Consider the following 22,604-nt stretch of genomic DNA (forward strand, 5'->3'; position numbering starts at 1 on the left):
GCTGTTTTATCTGATTGTATTTGATATGTACTGTAAACCGACCTGAGTCCCTCGTCGAGGTTGAGAAGGCCGGTATAGAAATCCTCTAAATAAAATAAATAAATAAATAGAGTATCAAACGATTATCTCTAGATGCTTCTCCCAGAACTCAATCAGCCCCTAGCCTGAGTCATTCACAAGATGATGACCCTCCAACATTGGCCACAACTGAGGTGAAACATCAATTTTCAACAGCTTTTTGGCATTGTTCTGCCAATGCCAAAGAGCATTCATCATGATTACTGCCAAATGTGGTGACCTGCAGCTAGTGCAGGCATTTGCAAACTTTGGTCCTCCAGGTGTTTTGGACTTCAACTTCCACAATTCCTAGCATCCGGTAAACTGGCTGGAATTTCTGAGAGTTGAAGTCCAAAACATCTGGAGGGCTGAAGTCGCTCATGCCTGGGCAAGAGGCTGTTGATGCATTGAGAGAGGCATCTAGCTGTAATCATTTGAAACTCTATGCCCTGCCCTAATAAGTGGTAAGTGTTTTAGATTCTGAAATACTTCAAATTCAGAATTTGGGGAAAAGGATACTCAATCTGTTTTAATTTGCACAAAATCACTGCTGTTGATATCAAGAACAGTCTGACACTAGGTAAGATATTCAGCCCAAGAAGTATGATAATAAATCTTCATTTCCATGCAGGCATCTGCACGCATGCTGACGTGTTTACTTAAGCCAGATTGTCAGCAGAGGTTTTGTGAATGCCCAGTATTAAACACAACTATCATTGGTCACTATTTTCCTCACTGAATTTTCTTCACTGCCCTAATTCCATCTCTGACCATGGTATACAATATCAGAAGTTTGTAGTCTTTGGGTGAATTGCTGAACTTAAAAAACTTGCAATAAAAGTTCCATTAGCAAGGGAAGAGATAGCAAATGACAACTTTGCAGAAATATGGAACCTGTTTATATCTTAGGTTTTTGATTTAATAGTGGATCAAGGACTGCAATCAACTCATGGTATATTTTGTCAATTTTTTTAAAAAAAATCTGAAGGGTAATTAATAGGACTCTCATGCTAATAGGTGGTATAATAGATGATGATGATGATGATAGATAGATAGATAGATAGATAGATAGATAGATAAAGGTAAAGGTTTTCCCCTGACATTAAGTCCAGTCATGTTCAACTCTGAGTGTGGTGCTCATCTCCATTTCTAAGCCAAAGAACCAGCATTGTCCGTAGACATCTCCAAGGTCATTTGGCCAGCATGACTGCATGGAGTCCCATTTTTTTAAAATAAATTGGTTATGCAACATTATATATGTTGCATATACATACATACATACATACATACACACACACTAATGTTGCATAACCAATTTATTAAAATAGACTTTTCAATGTTTTAAACATTTAGAAGTTTTGACTCACTCCAAGTTATACAATATTTGTATTAGGGGGAAAAAGACAACTATCTTCAGCAAAATAATACATTTTTCATATGTGAACTGGGAATAAGAAGCAAATCCAAATTAAATTACACAGATTCTGCAACGAATTTTCTAGCACACAAAACTTCAAAAGTTCTTTATTGGCTTCAGTAGCTTCTATGAAGAGCTCAATATCTGGTTAAGAGTAGCATCTCTAATGCATAAGATGATCTTTTTTTAAAAAGAGCTACAGAGAAACTGTTGTAAATGGAGATTTTGTGCAGCATGCGTTATGATGTAAAAACTCTATTACTTTTTTGGTTCCACAAGACTCTTTCTTGGCCTTGATCTTCTGGAAAAAATGTACAAAAACCATCCAAATAAGAAATTAGATATGAAAAAGCACTTTGGGTATGAAAAAGATTGTTAGATAAATTTAGGTGTTTTGATGACTGCCACTGCTGGGCTAATTGTCATGTATTATTTTATTAAATTTGAATATAATACATTATACGTTGCAAATTATATTGTTGATACCATATTGAAGTACTAAGGTCAGGTTTCAAAATGTGTTGCAAACAATGCCAGAAAAATAATCAACAAGCATTCAAATGTACTGCTGTTGTTTGCCTGAGACAAAGCAGCTTATAAATCAAAGTCCAATCTAATTTCACAGACTTCCCCACCCCTTTTCTGTTGGGACAAAGCAGGACACGACACAGAAACACACTGTTGGGTCACTGAGTTAATTCTCCTGGCCTTTTTGTTCACCAGCAGGTTTTCTGCCGATAGTATAAACCAGTACAACAAAGATTCAGCTCCAATATGTGAAGATAAGTTATGCTGCTGCCTGATGCAAAAGACAAGGTAACAGCCTCTCTTGTTCAATAAACAGGAGGTGACTGAACCAGGAATTGAACCCCATTGTAGTCAGGCGAGACTGCCTGACACACACAGCTCTGTCCTCCAAAAGATGAGGGAAAAGCCAGGGATTCAAGAGAAACAGCAAGGTTGCCACCTCTGTTCTACAACATCTGCCACCTCAAACACTTGTCAGAAGATGGAACAAGGGTACAGATTGGATGCGCATTCAAATATATATCTTGAATGCACATTTTCATCTATATTCAGTCCCAGTTAGTTGTCCAATGTTGTTGGACTGTGGTTTCCAACATTCCTTGCCGTTAGCTATGTTGCAGTCAACCATCAACTGAAGCCGTGCACTATGCCCATCGTTGCTCTCTTGGATGGGATCAGGGAGGGTCAGCTGGGTATGTTCTCTCTTCTCATAAAATACCATTCCTTGCAAAGAGCTTTGCAGTCATGGTTGTATTTTACTGAGTATCTTATTTAATTTACTAGGGGTTTTATTTGCTGTTTTATGTATGTTGTTTTATGTCAACTTTCATTGTTATTGATTTTATTGTATACTAGCCGTCCCCTGCAATGCGTTGCTGTGGCCCACATGGGGGTTCTGTGTGTGAGGTTTGGCCCAATTCTATCGTTGGTGGTGTTCAGAATGCTTTGTGATTGTAGGTGAACTATAAATCTCAGCAACTACAGCTCCCAAATGTCAAGATTCTATTTCCCCCAAACTCCACCAGTGTTCACATTTGGGCATATTGAGTATTCCTGTAGAGTTTGGTCCAGATCCATCATTGTTTGAGTCCACAGTGATATCTGGATGTAGGTGAACTACAATTCCAAAACCAAAGGACACTGCCCACCAAACCCTTCCAGTATTTTCTACTGATGATGGGAGAACTGTGTGCCAAGTTTGGTTCAATTCAATTGTTGGTGGAGTTCAGAATGCTCTGTGATTGTAGGTGAACTATAAATCCTAGCAACTGCAATTCCCAAATGTCAAGGTCTATTTTCCCCAAACTCCACCAGTGTTCATATTTGGGCATATTGAATATTTGTGCCAAGTTTGGTCCATATCCATCACTGAGTGCACAGTGCTCTCTGGATGTAGGTGAATTACAACTCCAAAACTCAAGGTCAATGCCCACCAAATCCTTCCAGTATTTTCTGTTGGTCATAGAAGTTCTGTGTGCCAAGTTTGATTCAATTCCATCGTTGGTGGGGTTCAGAATGCTCTTTGATTGTAGGTGAACTATACATCCCAGCAACTACAACTCCCAAATGACAAAATGGTGGGTTTTTTTTTTTTGAGTGAAGAGACATACATTGGGTTGTTAGGTGTCTTGTGTCCAAATTTGGTGTCAATTCGTCCAGTGGTTTTTGAGTTCTGTTAATCCCACAAACGAACATTACATTTTTATTTATATAGATTGTGTCTCTGCACTATTACGTGCTTTTGTAAACTGCCTCAAGACCGTTTTGGGAGATAGTGGTGGGATATAAATAAAGTTTTATTATTTTTATTATTACTTCCTAAAATTCCTTAAGTGCCAAGGATCCATCTTGATTATGACAAATAGCTGCAAATGTCAATGTATTGTCGAAGGCTTTCATGGCCGGAATCACTGGGTTTTTGGAGAGTTTTTTGGGATATATGGCCATGTTCTGGAGGCATTCTCTCCTGACATTTCGCCTGCATCTATCGCAAGCATACTCAGAGGTAGTGAGGTGAGTTGCAAATGTTGCCAAACATGGCTGGAAACATGGTTTCCATATTCTCTTCTGCACAGTAATCCAGGTAGAGCAGAAATGTAGCCCTAGGGCGACATTGGCTCTGGGCAAGTACAGCAGGGGATCCATGTCAGCAATGCATGGAACCATCCCAGTAGGCAGATCAACCAGCAGAGCTTTGAAGTAGTGCATAACTAGTTCTTCTTTGGTCACAGAGACTGTCAACAATATTTCCTTTCTGAAGGTCACAACTCTACCCTCCTTCACGATGGGGATGGGCATTTCCTGCATTACTTTTTGCATGCCATCAACCCTGAAAATTGGTATTCTTTTTCATTTTCCTGAAGCCTTATTATTATTATAAGTCACACAGTTAAGAAATTATCAGGAAACTTACTGGCTATATCTCCCAGACTGTCCTGTGGAACTGCGCATAGCTATACCTCTTGGTCAAGGGGGAGGAATAGAACCAAACAGCTGTTTTATGACTTAAATCATAATAACAACATAATAACAACATAATATCAACATTATTATTATTATTATTATTGTCATCAGTGGAATTACTACTGAATTGGCAATTTCAGTAAAATTTCCAAGGTTAAAATAATATAAAACTTTTTTAAAATGTGGTTACATACATATCTATATATAGATATGGAAATAATGCATATTGGTTAGTATGACAAACCTCTGCAGTGCAACCAATTATCTATAGTAGCCACAGCCAACAAAATTACCTAACAGCTGAAGCAGAAAACTCTGCAAGCCACTCTCCATTTCTGTCAGAAAAAAAATACAATTGGCTGGATTCAGTGCTCATCCAACAGACTCCATGAAACCAATAGATTGTTGGTCATGACTATAGTAAACTTCATTGTTTTGTGAGTTTGCTCTAAACTCCCAATATAGGACTATTGCCAGTTCTTTTAAAACAATGTTTCTCAACCTGGGGGTTGAGACCCCGCCGGGGGGGGGGGGGGGTCGCCAAAGACCATCAGAATACAGTTTTTTTTCTATTGGCCATGGGGATTCTGTGTGGGAAGTTTAGTTCAATTCTATCGTTGAGCTTTCATGCAAAGTTTGGCCCAGATCCATCATTTTTGAGCCCACAGTGCTCTCTGGATACTCTAGATGTAGTTGAACTACACCTCCAAAACTCAAAGTCAATATCCACCAAACCCTTCCAGTATTTTTCTGTTGGTCATGGGAGTTCTGTGTGCCAAGTTTGATTGAATTCCATTGTTGGTGGAGTTCAGAATGCTCTTTGATTGTAGGTTAACTATAAAACCCAGCAACTACAACTCCCAAATGACAAAATCAAATTTGGATGTATTGGGTATTTGTGTCAAATTTGGTCCAGTGAATGAAAATACATCCTGCATATCAGATGTTTACATTACGATTCATAACAGTAGCAAAATTACAGTTATGAAGTAGCAACGAAAACAATTTTTATGAGTGACTGTGTTAAGGGGTCACGGCATTGGGAAGATTGAGAGGCATTAGGAAGGTTGAGAATCTAAATGATAGCAGTCACGCAAGACCTTGAATTAACAGTTTCCAAATATGATATGATAAAATTACAAGTTATTTTAAATTCATTTCAATTGTATACCATCTTGTGATTTTATGATGCATGATGGTCCAAATAATAAAAATAATAATGATGATGCAAGTATCTTGGGTTTCTCAGAGAAAATCATGCCAAATAGAAATAGATGAAAAGTGCTACACTTTGAGCTTTCCTTATCCAAAATGCTTGGCACCATAAGTGTTAGGGAATTTGGATTTTTAAATATTTTGGTATAAATGCATTTGCATCTACATATATAATAAGATATTTGGAGATGCAGGCCCGTAGCTAGGATTTCGTTGGGGGGTGTGTGAATTTTTTTAAGGGGGGGTTTCGGGGGGGCTGAGTTTGGGGGGGGGGCTGAGTCTGAGTGAAAGAGGGTCTAGCCTAGCAAACCTTTTGTATCATTACCCCAATACCCCCATGCATATGGGATACATTGAGTATGGTGATCAGATCATGATATGAATAAACATAACAGTTTAAATAATGCACCAATAAGGCCTTTTCGTGAACCACCATGAAAATTTCAGGGGGGGGGGGGGCTGAAGCCCCCCAAGCCCCCCCCCCCCCCCCAACTACATGCCTGTGGAGATGGGACCCAAGTCTAAACATAACATTTATGATTCATATATACTTTATACATATAGCCTGAAAGTAATTTTATGCAGTATTTTAAATTATTTTGTGCATAAACCCAAGTTTGTGCATATTGAATTGTCAGAAAGCAAAGGTGTCACTAGTTCAGTTGACAAATTGCAGCTTTTGGAATTCCAGATACAGGATGCTCAACCTATACCACACTTCTCTTTAAACACATTATCATAATAGAATAGTTGGCAAAGCTTTGGGGGGGAAATTAAAAGAAATTATTTACCATTGTAGTAATAGGGGCATATAATCTTTTAAAATCACTCTTACTTTTCCATTTCTCAAAAGTAATTAGAATTGCTCCCTTTTTAGTGTTATTGAAAAATTAGTTTGAAAATAATGAAATGCTGGTCACTGGAACAAAATGCTTTCCTCCTCTACCTTTTATTGATGGCTTACTGACATAACTCTAAACCTACCTACAATTTTGAATTATATCAAAGTAGACCTGAAGTTAATCCTTGTTAAATTACGGTTGTTACTTTATTGTAACTTTGTTTTTGCAAAGGAGGAGGAGGAGGAGGAGAAGGAAGGAAGGAAGGATTCATCACAACTAATGGATTTTACTTATACTCAAGGTCAACGGTTCTCAAAGCACACTCAACAAATCACTGGAAACTTGGGAAAAGGTAACAGATTAGTCAAGAACATTCGTTCTTAGCACTACAGTTGATCTCTGATATTAGAAAAACAAACAAATGAAGGCCATGTTGATTAGGGATGGATTACCAACCAAGTTAAGACTGTTTTGGTCTAAAGCCTGTGATTTTCATAGTTAAGACTGCAGGAGCATGGCATTAAATGGCACCCTCACAGCAATCTGGGATGGAGTCCGGGATTTCTATCATATGGTACCAGATTTGATAATTCTACAGGCACTGAAAGATAATGTTATTTAAATGAGAAAGATGGGTAGCTTCAATGTCTCAGTCAAGAAAATTGATTAAGTAGAATGCTGATTGACCCCAGAAGGTTTTCTATAGTCAGCAGAAACCACAAGCCCACAATAAAATCCAGCAGGCCTGGCCAATCCCTCAGCATGGAATGAAACCCAGAATCCACTGCAATTATACACCATCTCTTCAGTAGACAGTCTGGGTAGACTACCAGAACATTTTGAAAGCCAATGTTTTAGAATAGCCCCGACCTCTTTTTGTGGGGCAGGGGGCAGGGAGAGATGCAGTTTAAAATATTTGGGGCTATGGTTATTGAATAGTTAATGACCATGATAATAACAAACAGTCAACCCTAAGAAACTCTCAGTAGCAAAGATCATCACAAACAGCCAAGCATCAGTCTGCCCCTGCCCTAGCTTTGATTTTTGACAGACAGGGATACCAATTGAAGGGAGGAAAATTAGTCCATTATTAGCACCAGGATGTAATTTTGCTACAAAGCGGGACAGAGTATCTGCATCATACAAAGGAGGCAGATAATAGAAGCTTGGAGAATAGGATATGAAGCAGTACATGTGGGAAAGAGAAGGCAGGGAGGAAATGACAATGATGTGGATTTTTAAATATGACAAAAAGATACAGGAGGATGATGATGAAATGATGGATACTACCTGAACCAGCAAGCAGGGTTGGTTCAGGTAGTTCAGTATGGTGGTAGGAGTCAGGTAGAGTACTACAAGACTGGTAGAAGCCATTAGAATATCATGCCCAATTTTGTGGAGGAGGCAAAATTCTGTAATAGGGAGAGCTACTTCAGCAATCAGATTGTGTTACACAAATGATGGACACTTGAGCATACATCAAATCCTCTGTCAAGAAAAGTTAGAGAGGATATAGAGAGGAAGGTTATATTATGGAAGCATGGGGAAATGACTGTCCAATTTTCTGGACTACAATTATCAAAATCCCTTAGTGCTGGCCATGCTAGCAGGAACATCTGAGAGCTGAAGTTTTAAAGATCTGGAGGGTCAAATCTCTGATTGCTCCCTCCCTCATTTTAGACACAAAAACTGTCAGGGAAAAGAGCCATATTCAAGTGAGCATGCATTTAAACATATCTTGACAAAACTGCCCAGTCACACTGTTGTTTCTGAAATTTAACCAGACATCAAATGATACAATCAACCAACTATTGCATTCATCCTCTTGCACTTTTCTCTTCTTTTTTAGAATTTGGTGTTGTGGGATTACACAATTTCTGCAGTCATAAAATGTGGAAGAGATTTATGTTATTCATGTGTCTATTCCTTTAAAAGCTCAAATGACCATAGGCTGTTCTCTCCATCATCTGTGGGATACATGCTGCCTTTCTCGCCAGTGCATGCACTGATAGCACTTGGCAATGTAGATTTCATCCCCATAGATGTCTACCCACCACCTTCCCAACAGCCTTTGCCATTTGCCATGTGTGTCTGAATGGATCTTTTGCATTTGCTCCCATTAGACAATTCAATATTGCTGATATAACTCAGGTAAAAACTGTCTGCTTCATCAATGCAAAATCCTACAACTCATTCATTCATTCTTTCAGTCAAATCACCAAACCTCTTGCAGAAAAACTATTTGCCTAAAATTGGAATACTGATAAGTTGCTCAAACTCTTTTGGAAACTGAGCATAAATACATAGCCAAAAGAAACATGAAACCCATGTGTTTTTTAAAAAGGGGGGATAGTCTGAGAGTGAGAGAAAGATATGCATGAAAATATTGTTCACACACACACACACACACTTCACAATTACAACGAGCAAGGCAGCACAGGACAAACTACAAAACTAAGTTGTTACCTTAAAGAATAAGTTGTCAGGTCTCTGATTAACTGGGAAAACGTGAAAGCAATAGTAAAAAGGTGCTGGCTATTTAAAGAGTTGAAGAAAAAACCAATTCTGCAATGGTGTAATTCTAGACTTTGCCCAACCCACATTCCTTCCTCCACCCCCCAGGGGTGTACAATAAACTACACACGACTCCTGATAATCCTTACTAAAGGAGTCCTCGCCTGGTGCCCCACAACTTCCCAGCCTCCTGTCTTTTGCCATCTGTGTAGAAGTGCATACATATGTACACTCTCCACACACACACCCCTCCACAGTTTGTGCCTAAATCTGTCAGTGGTCAGTTTTCTCCCTGCCTCCTACATTACTACCTTCACAACCATGAACTTTGAAAACTATACTAAAGCACCATTTTCATGTAAAACTTTTAAATAATGTTCGGAGGACAAAGCAAGAAAGCAATGTTTCCAACCCACACCTGCTTAAAAAATCTAGACTTATCCAATGATACTGATGTTTACATGTTGAATCTATCAGGATATAGGTGGGAGATGCCATCTTACTGATGCAACTGCAGGAAGAAATGGCAGGGTTGTCTCTTTGGCTACAGCAATCCAAGAATCAAAGGAGAAAAGCTATTTCTGGCCTTCCTCATCTGCATTTGGGAGAATATTCAAATTTTTGTTCAACAACATTTGGGAGCATATTGTCACATCTTCAGCTATAGATAGAAATATAAAAATAGTATGTATAGAGTGTGTGAGAGACCAAGAGATAGAGCTAAAAATGCATCATGGTCGTGTTTCTCTTTCCTTTTACCAGAGTGGGAGCCATGGATTGCAACTTTCCCAGTTGTCAAAATAGCAAAGTTATTTCAATCACAAGTAGATGTCTACAACAAATAATTACAGTGTTTCCTCTGTTCCTGAGCAGAGCTTGGAAAGCTGTTTTTAAAAGTAATTAGTTATTCTTGGAGTTACTAAGATTTTAAAGTAATATTTGCTTTTTTCCTAAGGAGTATTTTCCTCCAGTTGCTTTAAAAACAAAGCAAAACTGAAATCACTTGCCTATAGGACAACATATACTGTCCATCCATCCAAATCATCTCAATATCTGCAAGATATGAGTGGCAACAATAGGCTTTTTTCCCCTCAAAAGCCTTTTATTTAGGCAGGCTTTAAAAGAAGAAAAAATTTAAGACCAAGTCAGGGGGTGCTATGGTTTTTATGGATTTTAACTAATTTTTTAAAAATTCCAATGATATTTAATTCTTTTAAATGTTTGTATATTTGTAGATTTAAAATTGAAATGCTTTTAGTGCAATCTGCTTTCAGTCTCTTTGTGGAAAGAAAACGTGGGGTATAAATAAACATAAACAACATAAACATAACAACAACAACAGAGTTGGAAGAGACCTCATAGGCCATCCAGTTCAACTCCCTGCCAAGAAGCAGGAAAATCACATTCAAAGCACCCCTGACTTTGGAGCAGAAAGTTCCACTGCTGAACAGCTCTCACAGTCAGGAAGTTCTTCTTCATGCTCAGGTGGAATCTCCTTTCTTGTAGTTTGAAGCCATCATTCTGCGCCTAGTACCCAGAGCAGCAGAAAACAAGCTTGCTCCCTCTTCCCTATGACTTCCTCTCACATCTTTATACAGGGCCTTCATCATGTCTCCTCTCAGCCTTCTCTTCTGCAGGTGAAACATGCCTATCTCTTTAAGCCGCTCCTCATAGGCTTGTTCTCCAGACCCTTGATCACTTTAGTTGTCCTTCTCTGGACACATTCCAGCTTGTCAACATCTCCCTTCAATTGCGGTGCCCAGAATTGGACACGGTATTCCAGGTGTGATCTGACCAAGGCAGAAAAGAGCTGTAGCATGACTTCCCTGGATCCAACAACAACAGCAGGCAGGACTTCCGCTATGACCTTTTCTCTTTTCATCTATCATTTAATGAGTTTGCACACCCACAACTATACAAATAACCTTTAACAGTTACACCTTACAAGAGCCATGAAGTTACCACCAAGCATCGGTTATGAGATTATTCTAGCTATGGCTTAGTTACTGCAAAAAGTGTCCTGTTGTTTGTAAGGTATTATTTCCAACCTTTGCTCCTGAGCAGAGCGCTCATGTTCTGTGTGCCAGCCAGCCTGGACCAGTAACCTTGGAGTTTAATTGGGTTGGGTGTAACATGCAGTGATGGAAATACACATTCCTCCACTTTCCTGCAACCTTTCGATACTATGTGTCATTAAAGCTTTCAGGTTTAGGGTCCGAGTGATGGCTCCATACCAGAGTTCTTTAGCATTGTGTAATGAAAGAGGGAAAGTTTCAGGAGTGATGAAAACAAATGGTGAGGGAAGGAAAAGTAGTCTTGTCATCTTTCTTCTAAGGCTTTCCTTTATGTCAAGGCTGGACAATGTATTGGATTACTAGTACGGGAATTGCAGTCAAATGTCTGGAAAGCTACAGGTTAGAATCATAGAGTTGGAAGACACCACATGGGCCATCTAGTCCAACCCCTTGGCATGCAGGAAAACCACAAAGTACCCCTGACAGATGGCCGTCCTGCCTCTATTTAAAAACCTCCAAGGAGGGAGCTTCCACCATACTCCAAGGCAGAGTTCCACAGCTGAATAGCTCTTAGTTTTTCCTAATGTTCAGGTGGAATCTCCTTTCCTGTAATTTGAACCCATTGCTCAGAATCCTGGTCTCCAGGGCAGCAGAAAACAAGACTGCTCTCTCTTCCCTATGACATTCTTTCACATAGTTGTACATGGCAATCATGTTTCCTCTCAATTTTCTCTTCTGTAGGGTAAACATACCCAATTCTTGAAGCTGCCCCTCATAGGGCATGGTCTCCAGACCTTTGATCATTTTAGTTGCCCTCCTCTGGGCACATTCCAGTTTGTCAGGTTGTCCACTCCCGTTAGGTTGATGACATCTGTATGCTCCAAAGTTTGACAAGTGGATATTACTTTGGTAATTTTGATCTTATTTGTAGTTTTTCAAAATGCTTCCCAAGCTTCCGATTTCTGAGTCCCTTCAGGGAGAGAGGGCGGGTTAAAAATATTTTATTATTATATTTTTACCTGCTACACAGCTCACTACCCACTGGTGTTAAATGACAGAACAGCCCAATGAAGTCTGCTGAACTAAAATATCTTTGATTAAACATCATACATAGCATTTGCTGCTTCAAATACTGCAAGTGACATATTCACAGCCCCCCAAATTAGCACAAAAGTATAAATGAAACCTTTGGTTGACTACACAGAATATCTATGTACTATTTGATGTTGTCAGTCACACTTACTTAAAATGTATATATACATCAAGTCATATTACTAATAACAGATCCCATTATTCAGTGAAATCTATGTACGTAGCTTTACATGGAAAGCTGGCCTTCAGCTGGTGGTGTGACTTGCCAATTCAAGATAGGTTACTTAGTTTTCTTGGAATTTAGGAGAACAAAACAGAGGAGAGAATGCATGCACCTTTTTTAAAATAGAAAGACCAGTTTGTTGTTGTTTATTCATTCAGTCACTTTGGACTCTTTGTGACCTCATGGACCAGTCCACGTCAAAGCTCCCTGTCAGCCATCACCACCCCCAGCTCCTTCAAGCCAAGCCAGTCACTTCAAGGATACCATCCATCCATCATGCCCTTGGTTGGCCCCTCTTCCATTTTCCTTCCACTTTCCCCAGCATCATTGTTTTCTCTAAGCTTTCCTGTCTTCTCATTATGTGGTCAAAGTACTTCAACTTTGTCTCTAATATCCTTTCCTCCAATGAGCAGTTGGGCTTTATTTCCTGAAGTATGGACTGGTTGGATCTTCTCATGGTCCAAGACACTCTCAGAATTTCCCTCAAACACCAATTCAAAAGCATCTATATTCCTTCACTCATCCTTCCTTATGGTCCAGCTCTCACATCCAGTGGCTTGTAATTAGAAGTGGGCAAACTTTTGCTGATGCTAGAAAAAGTTAATTACCAAAAACGTAGTGTTTTCAGAATCTTCCAAAATTGTGCTTGGCCTAAAAATTGGTCCTACCCTTTGGTTAATGTCTAAGTTCAGGGAAACAGGACCTACTGCTCTATAGCCTCTCAATTGATAGGTAGGATCTGATATGTGGCTGCTTGAAGTTCTGTAGGTCACTGTAATTTCTTTGTTTGTTGAGTAATGCAGTAAGGTTAACAAACATTTCATAAACCTGTCCCTTCAGACAGGTTTATGAAATGTTTTGCCAGGAATCTTCACCAGAACCAAGAGATCAAGAACTTAAAACCCCAAAATCTGTAAAAAAAAAATTTATATATTATACTGTACGCACAGGGACCTTAAGACAATGACTGCATAACAAATGCAATTTAAATTCACACCCACTTCCCTTTTCTTTAGACAGTCAATCAGATGCAGCACAAGAACAAAAATCCATGATTATAGTTCCATCTTCTGGATCTCAAAAAATCCCAGCTTTTAAACTTAGCATATGTTATGGTAATCAGTTAAACATATGTAGGTTCACTAAAGCCAATTGGCCAGCTTTATCCATAAACCCACAATTATTGCCCCTTCCCCCTTATCCAATCATAGCAGGAAATGGAGGTATTGGCACTGGGCCATAAGATGAGAGCCAAGGAATGATGTATATAGTTAGAGCGCAAGGTGAACTGTGGGAATTGCTAGGGTCAACACTGATGAAATACATTTGACATGCAATCGTAACATCTCTTCTTTTATTAAAGTGATTTTTGGGAGGGGTAACTTTCAGTAACCCAATTCTGCACAAAAATCTTCATCTATATAGATAACAAAGCAGTTTTTGTCGGACTAGCCCAAGCCAGTCATCAACATTGGCTGTGTTGAACCATGATAAAAACCTCTTAACTGCAATGGAGTGTGTTTAAAGAAAGTGGGGCAAAATTTTCAGTTTGGGTATCCAAAGTGTTTAAATGAAATGTGTTCACCGAAGAACTATAGAAACACTGGATAAGCCACATAATAATGGCATGTGTTCTGTACATGGAGGTGCATCACTTACCTTCACTGCTTTGCTGCGCTGAATTGTTAACTATGTGATCACCAGCACTCAAAACATGAACAGTGGACCAATATAAGAAGACATGCACATGTAGAAACACAAGCTGTATAATAATACATTCCTTGTGCACTCATTTTCAGTGCTACTCAAGTTTGCAGAATCAGAGGCATTAATGAGCTTGTCCAACATTCAGGAATTGTGGGAGATGAAGTCTAAAACACTTGGGAGTGACACAGATTGGCCAGGCCTGCTCTAGGTAGAAGTGATCTAGAAGTTGTAGCGTCTGAATATCTTATCTCAGATTTCAAAGAATAACCACAGTATGGGTCCCCCTCATAATGGCGTTAGGTAACTGTCCCAATAGCAAGATGGGAAATGAGAACAGTCCCCATGATAATGACAATGAGAAGAGGCAAAACAATGGATATTTGTTTAAAATCTCCTGAGAGCAGGAACTCATCACTTAGATCTAACCAGACTGTGCATCCAAATGTTTCTTTCAGAGATTAGGCTTGGGAGATGCTGGGGAGATAAGAATGTGAGACAAGAATGGGTGGGGCTCCTGAACAGAATCTGATAACCAAAACTTAGGGTTTAAGAAACTGGCTTACACTCTTCCTCCTTCTTTAGTTCTGCTGAAGACAAAAGACACAGGTTTCTCTTTTTGCAGTATTTTCTCTTGGGACTTGCAGAGTGTACGTGGGACATTCCTGGATTTCTCAGCTCTCAAAGAGAGCCTAGGAGCACCCTTTGGTGTCAGAATCAACAGTACCGAATTGTTCTCCAAGGTGGTTTGAAGGGTAAAAGTCGGCTCACTGAGTGCTCCAGCTGCTGCTCCATGACCAAGCAAATAGCCACCAAAACCATACAAATCGGCTTATTCTGGACTTCAAGGGTGGCAGGATGAAGCGTCCCTTCCCACTGAATAACTTTAACATATGAAGCTCTGTTACACTTCACTTGCAGTGTAGAGGTCTGGCAAATGGGCCATGAGTCAGCTACAGACTTGCTCGGGCAGAAGAAACAATGTCATAATGTCACTCACCCCCTATTCAACACAATTCTGGAAGAAAGCAAAATCTCAAACCAATAAACTAAAAAAACCAAAATGTTGAGACCCCAACAATCAAATCATAATTGTGGATGACAAGGAATTGGGTGTCAGCAGGAACAAATGGCTTGTATGTATCTGAGCAAAATATAGCCCATATATTTTGGGCTATATTTTGGGCTCTGCGAGTCACAGAGACCACAAATGAAAATCATTACTCCCACTTATCCAAGTCAAGATGCACTGTTCCAAAGCCAACTAAGTTATTTTGACACATGAAAAAGAAAATCCCACCAACACATCTCCTGCTCCTGACAGCAAAACAAAATAACAAAAGGTTGCCTGAGTTAATAGCCCATGATTGTGCTGCCTAATTTGTTTTACTACCAGGAAAGGGGAAAAGGTGCTTGTGGGACTTACTACTTAACATTATGGTTTGTCTGGCCCTTTAGTTCACCATCTTCAGCTCAGAAAGAGAGAAAAGCATGGAACAGACCATTACAAGACAGGTAGAAAATAATGTGATCTCATCAAGCTACATGTATATCCTGCCACTTCAGAAACAGAAGAAATATTTGCTATATCTTTGTGTTCATCTGGATACTTGTCCTTCTAGTTCTACAATAAATTTTCCTTTTAATTTCCTTTATTGCAGACTATCCCATCTGACACATTTACTACCTCTTTTTTCTTCTAAGAAATCTTATAAGTATGTTAGTTTGTACTTCTTGTATATATTTTTACAGTATGTGATGTTGTTTAAGCAGTTTGGTTCTACTGAGAATATTCTTTTCAAACCTTGGCATTGTCTTACTTGATAGCTATAATGGGAGGACACTTGTATCCGAAGCTCATCCAAGAATTTATGTGTATCCATTGCTTAACAGGAGCTACTTTTGAGTTGATGAAGAGGCAAATTACTTTTCAATTTAATGTTTTTAAAAAGACATAAAAATGGGCTCCCTCCTCCCCATGTGATGAAAACTTAAGAAACCTGTTAGCATTTTCAGGGTCAAGCCAGGAATATGCCGGGATTAACTGGTGGGCTCTCAAATCCTCTGTTTTTGTGGAAGTCCCTTCCTCCCACTTTGTACTGACTAAATGAAGCACGCCATATTTTAATCTGCAGACAAGCAAAAGTCAACAACCTCATGATGGAGGTGGTTCTCCATGAAATCTCAAAGTAGTGGATACAACAGAAGGGACACAAAAGAGTCAAGGCAGAACACTACAGATTTTATCTTTTAGAAAATCCCAACCCCTGCATCTAATACGACTGGACACTATCGTTACAACACTTTTAAAACTGTAGAAGAGTGAAAACACAATAGATAATGAGGGGTAGGGGAGACACCACTATGACCAGTTTCAGCCACTCACTTACAGAAAAGCTAGCATAAACTGGGAGACTGCAAGGACCAAGATGCCTTGCTAACAGAACAAACCTCAACATGAAGGTAGCACATGAAATGGGCTTTTTTTTACCTATTTAAAACACAGGCAGCAGGTGGAGCAAGGATGTGGGAAGTAACTGCTAAGTTCCTTGTACTACAAGGAAGGAATGAAGTAAAAAACCCAGGCCTGCAGGCAGGTTTTCATTTAGTGAGCCTCTTTCTCTTTTCTGTGCTGCTGGTAACCGTGGTTAAGTATAAAAACAAAGAAAAATAATCTATTTTTTATAGAACAAGTCAGTAGTCCAAGACATAGAAAAAAGTAAAAACCAGTCCTTTTTTAAAAATGGGTTTACTAAAACAATGGTTACCCAGGACACACATCCCCAAGCCATCTGTTTTCCAGAAAAGCAAGGGGGAAATGTCAAACTGGATTTGTAGCCAAGTGCAGGTTGTTAATCCATTGAAACCTAAAGCAGAGAAACACGGTGCAATCCGCATCTGCGGACTGCTATTAGCACTGTGAAACTATAATTGTGTTGGAAATACTTGTGAGTTGAAGGTTCACAGAAGCATGTCAGTGTGAAATTCTGGGAAAGCTGGACTGCTCCCGGTCCTAGATATTAACCCCATGTGCTCATGACACCCACTTTACCAGCTGCACTTTGCTTCAGATAATTTAATGACGGGCCATTGATAAAGCCTAATACAGGGGGACATGGTTGCCAGTGCAGGAAGGAGTGTTTTGCCAAGGATATCTCAGCTACATGTTAATGTATGCATGAGTTTTCCCAAAGAAGGGAAATGTCCCAAACCAACTAGGGTAAACATAAAACCAATGTTTTCAAGATCTAAAAGCTCCTTTGCCTTCTAACAAAATAGGAACCAATTCATTTCCCACCCACTCACGAATCTGCATGGTGCTTAAAGCTGGTTCCTAGTCCACATTACATGACCTTGGTGCCCCAACATCATGAGGAGGCCCAAAAGGAGCCTTCATTATCTAAACCACCTGCCACTATGGGGCAAACTCATGGGCTTCAAGATTCTCAACAATGCCTCCAAATTGAAACAATTGAGGCTGAAAAGCATAATTCATGGGCCTCACATCTGCTTAGACTTAAGGCAGAAGCTATACTCAGCCTTACTTAGGAGATGCATGAGTAAAAATATTGGCCAGGGCTTCCAACAAGGTGTTATCTGTATGGCTGGGTCAATATCCCTGTGCCCACAGCATCCCTTTCATGTAAGAGACCAGCTTTATGGGGCCAGCTCCTCTATAGGGCCATACATCCGCAGAAGTGCAGCATTCCAAGTGGCTATGTTAGCTTCACAACACCTTCTTAGTGTTCCACTTCAATCAAGTCCCAGCAAGACCAAGCAGCTGCTAACTTGTCTCCTTGAGATTCTCCATGGGTAGTTTGTAGGTCACCAAGAAATGAGGTGGCGGTGAGAGTGTTGGACTACCTGGTCCCTGCATCTGTTTGTTTGCACAGTTTATACAGATATAATCTTCATTCTCTGCCATTTCTGGAGAGACACCAACACAAACTTGATGAAACCACTCATCACAGCCACCATCGCACTGCACCCAGTCTACCTGTAAGAGATAACAGATATAGGTTAACTATTGAATAAGAGATAGGGACAGAACTTAAAAGATGTAAGCCTACAGTTGTGCATTACAAAAGCAGAAAGATGTGAAAAATAGAAGTGCTATTCAGAGGTCACTAGAAGAGCACACATTAATGCAAGGCATTCACTCTTCTCCAAAATCAACTGTCCTCAGATAACAAAAGAGAACTTCCACCTGGCTTAGATCCTCAGTCTGACAGTAGCATCACTACCTATGCTAGAAGCTTCCATACCTGCATCACTTGATCCTATGTAACTTCAAAGCAGGCCAAGGGACAGAGTGAGGAGTGCAGAACACTTGACTGAGAATCAGCCAGGGGATAGATTGACTTTTGAAATCAAAGTATCACAACCACCTCCTGTGGTTTAAATGTTGTAATTATGTTCCATGTCTCATTTGCTTCCAGGGTGTTTACAGTGAATGGGCATTCTGAGTTGGAGACTCAAATAAAATGCTTGTTCTTTTGCAATATTGACATGCTTTACCTGTACAAGCATTTATATATGAAAGAACCCTTTGATTTGAGCAAGTGAACAAAAAGTCTTCCTCTTCATCACCAGTATACATAACAGGGGACAGAAATAATGTTAATTGAAAATACAGTGGCATTATTTTCGCTCTGAAGTGACACAGCTTGCATTTAAGAGCCTGTAAGTCAGGGACAGACACACTGACAGCAGATGCTAAACATTTAAAGACTATTGTCTCAATAATTACAATGTCCATTTTGCATTTATCACCACTAACCCTCAACTAATAAACAAACATTCTTCAGGAATTAAAATATTCTGGAACACAGATCATTTTTTCTTGACGCAAAGTTGAAATCTGTCACTTACATCTCATAATAAAACAAAATGAGAAGGAATTTACTACCCAAGGGCAAGCTCCAAAGCTCAGGAATAAAAACTCATATAGAAATTCTTAATTTGGTTCCTACCAATTCCACAGCTCTAACCCAAGAACACAAATAGCTGCTGCCAGTTTCTGTACGTTGTACTAGACTGCAGAAGTCAAAGGTATAAATTGTTACAGGGCAGCTGCATTTATTCAATCTAGCTTTAGTACAAAAGTTGAAAGAGATCATTCCATTTCACTGCAGTAGTCACAGTGAACTCGTGATCTACGGTGAAATTTGCAAGCCTCCTGAATTAATGTCTGGCCACTTCATCAAGCTAGAGAAAAAAAAATCACTTAAAACTGGTTTCTGCTTCTTGCAAAATTCTGGGGTTTGTAGTTTAGGGAGAAGCCTTTAACAGCCTCACTAAACTACAAACCCCAGAATTCTGCAGGAGGCAGAAACCGGATTTCAAGTGGATTTTTTCTCTAGTATGATGAGACAGTGGGATGAAGGTAGCATTTTTTTCCCTGTTGCTCTTCTGTGCCAATACTATCTTTAAGTTTCTAGCACAAATAAGATTTTTGCACAAAGGTGGCAGAGGATTACTGGCCACCATGCAGTGATAGGACTATGACAAGAGAATATAAGAAAGAACAGAGAAGGTGTGAGTGTGCTAACGTGACACTTGAGAAAAAGAAAGCACAAGCACAACTGTAGTTTTACTGAGAAGTACTCATTTCAATGTTATCAATGCTATCTAATGTATTCACCTGATCACAAGGGTGAATTAACTACAGTGCATTCATAGATATTACAACATTTGAACCCAATTCCTCCTTCCCTTTTTAGTTTATCTTCTCTTCAAGTAGCACACTCCAAAAAACCTAAAAGGTGCTGCTTCTGTCTTCCTTCCTGTGGGGTGCAGAAATGTTGTTCCAGTCTCTCATGGCTGGTGTTTAAACCGTCAGGGATTAAACAAATGTTTATTATCCATGGATATTGTGTACATTCTGAGACCTGGTACAACAAGGCATGGCTTTGTTTTTATTTAAGTATCCAAACAGAAGAGGTGAGGGAGAAGTGTCAGCTATCGGTAAAGGTATCTTGGCTCTTCGTTAAGGAAAATGGTGCTTAGTCCATCCACTGGAGAATGTACTTCCATAGTCCTGAGGGTTGGGAAGACATTGTGTTAGCCAATCTTAACATACATACTAAGACTAGTTCATAAGGGCCGGCTTTGAAATTCCTTGTCCCCAAAATAAGTATTGGGTCTACTGCAATACCCGACTTAATTCACGTCTGAAGATGCTTTGGGTTTCATTTAATGCCCCAGTCTGAAAACATGTAGACTAATGAGAAAGGTGGGCAACATCCATCATCAGATTATTAATTCCTGAAACCCTCACTGGGATGGTGAAACAGTTCCATTTGTGCCTTGGGACTAATAAGGCAAGATCAAGTTTTCACCTATCCAGCAATTCTACAACACCCAGAAATACAATACTGGTTTGTTTTCTGCCTCTCACTCTGCCAGGGGTCCCAGAAGAAAAACATACCTTAAAAACAAACCATTTTTAAAATGATTATTAAACACATACTAAATTAAATCAGTCCCCAAAATCCATCCTGATTTTGAGGAGCACCAGCTACACAAAACATTGCTGATTTGGGTGCTCAAATGAAGTTCAAAAGGGAAGTGTTTGATCTGTCTTCTGCAAATGAGAAATTGCTAAGAAAATTCTGCTTCATACTTAGCCAGCTTAGACTATTGAGATAGTGGAACAACAACACAGACTCTTTTAAAAATCTCAAATTCCAGTAAGGCACATACAAAAAGAGGTGGCCTTTGAACTATCCTGATCCCAAGCCATTTAAGATTCTGGCCACTACATTTTGCACTAGCTGTAGCTTTCAAACATTTTTCATGAGCAACCTCATGTAGAGTACATTGGAGTACTGAGTTGTCAGTTTATTACCATACTGATATGCAAACAGATGCAACAATGGATAACTCATAGAACTAACTAATATGCACAACACTTTCTTTCTGCTGCCATGGTTTTCTGTGAAGTCCCATCCAGTACAAGTCCATTTGTAATCTGGAAGTTAGTTTTCTAAAAATTCAATCCACTTCAATTCCGGTACAAAAGATGCAGAGATTGCTTCCCAAATGCAAGTAAACAAGATCTCTCATGCACATACATACTTGGATTTTATGGAACTTAATACTACACTATTATGCATGAGGTCACATGGAGAGATCCAGTTCCCTGTGCAGTACAAAAACTACACTGAGGGTCTGGCCACAGAAAAGAAAAGCCATTTGAAACTTGCCAAGACAAGACTGAAATGACAACTCGCTCCCCCCCCCCCCCCCACCACCACCACCACCACCACCTTTGAATGCCATAACAGGCAGGGAAATGAGTGATACAATTAATCCAATTAAAAAAGCAGATGGAGTGGTCTCTTATTTCATCAGCTTGGCTTCTCAAGACTGTAGCACTGTTAGTGGCAGGGGCCAGAAGTGTGTACTAGAATTCATCTGATAAGATAGCCTCACAGTGGTATTCATATTTAGGGAACCATTACTGACTTTACCCTTGAAGTTGTGAGGTGAATTCTTAATGGTTATTTACAATTTAGCTGCTACAACAGTGGTTCTCAACCTGCAATCCGCAAGAACGAAAATATGGTTTGCTGCCTCACCATTACTACACCGTTGCCTCAAAACCACACAGTAACGAGAGTGACTGGTCTCACGACTGGGAGAGGAGAGGCTGACCAACTTTGAAAGATTACTACTACCACATCAGCTCTTAATTATTAAATATGATTTTCTGAGGGTGAGCAGATGGCAACTACTGGATGGCATATGTTTTGTATCAGAAACTAGAGCTGATGTGGTCTATCCAATGCAATTTTCTGAATCAGCACCTCCAATAACCAAACCGAATCTAAAGCTGACCAAAAACTGATTTGTAACCCTTTTGGTACTAATGTTGGCGAGTGGTCCCTGTTCAAAATGGTCCCTGTTCAAAACCAGTGTGCTACAGAATGCAAAGTCAATCTATAGAATCAGCTCCAGCATCTGTACTGCCTTCCCCATTATTCAAAATTCCCTAGCTGCTATATTCGTGTTGAAGACTACCACTTTTAATATCAAAGCAACATGTACTGTCCTAAAAGCAGGCAAAGAACCTTTCTTGATAGCTATATTCTGCTATGGGGCTCCTCTGCCTTTGGCCTGACAAGAACCAATTATCTCGAGCTACCAAAATACTTATCTGGGAAAGTAGTTGGTTGGTAGGGATGCATGTGAGTTTGTAGCATATTTTCAAGTAGGTGAGCTTCTGTGGACAAATGGGCAAGCAGTCTCAAAAGCCAGAATGATTCTATGCAGCTAAATCCTGCACCAAAGTCCTGTATTTTGCAGCGTATGGAAATTTCTGCAGCAGTTCATGCATCTGTGCAGGTTTTTCATTTGTAGTGTTTTCAGCAAGAGTCACACTCTAGCAACCACAATATATATTTCTCACCTCAACTCACTGTTCTCCCCACCCTGCTCCCTCAAATGATCAAGTGCTGCACAGATGCAGCAGCCAACACTGCACTGATACACAAGTGAATCCTAACTGTAGGAACTTACAAACCTGAGAA

The 22,604-nt window shown here is 39.7% G+C and overlaps 2 protein-coding genes across 4 annotated transcripts in view; both read right to left on the reverse strand.

Annotated features, from left to right (window-relative positions):
* The window catches only part of LOC132775788 (sodium- and chloride-dependent GABA transporter 2-like), a 57,499-nt gene extending 48,274 nt beyond the window's left edge, over positions 1-9,225 (reverse strand). Inside the window, exon 1 of the mRNA XM_060776747.2 lies at positions 8,989-9,225. The gene's annotated coding sequence lies outside the window, so the exon portion shown is untranslated. The remainder of the gene's footprint in view (positions 1-8,988) is intronic.
* Positions 9,226-16,291: 7,066 nt separating this feature from the next.
* The window catches only part of KDM5A (lysine demethylase 5A), a 53,093-nt gene continuing 46,780 nt past the window's right edge, over positions 16,292-22,604 (reverse strand). For all 3 annotated transcript variants that reach the window (XM_060776745.2, XM_060776744.2, XM_060776746.2), the window contains one exon: positions 16,292-18,067. In XM_060776745.2, the coding sequence (XP_060632728.2) occupies positions 17,855-18,067 (213 nt within the window). In that variant the 3' untranslated portion in view covers positions 16,292-17,854. The remainder of the gene's footprint in view (positions 18,068-22,604) is intronic.

The sequence above is a fragment of the Anolis sagrei genome, chromosome 5 (assembly GCF_037176765.1).
Source record: "Anolis sagrei isolate rAnoSag1 chromosome 5, rAnoSag1.mat, whole genome shotgun sequence".
In the NCBI taxonomy this organism is placed as follows: domain Eukaryota; kingdom Metazoa; phylum Chordata; class Lepidosauria; order Squamata; family Dactyloidae; genus Anolis; species Anolis sagrei.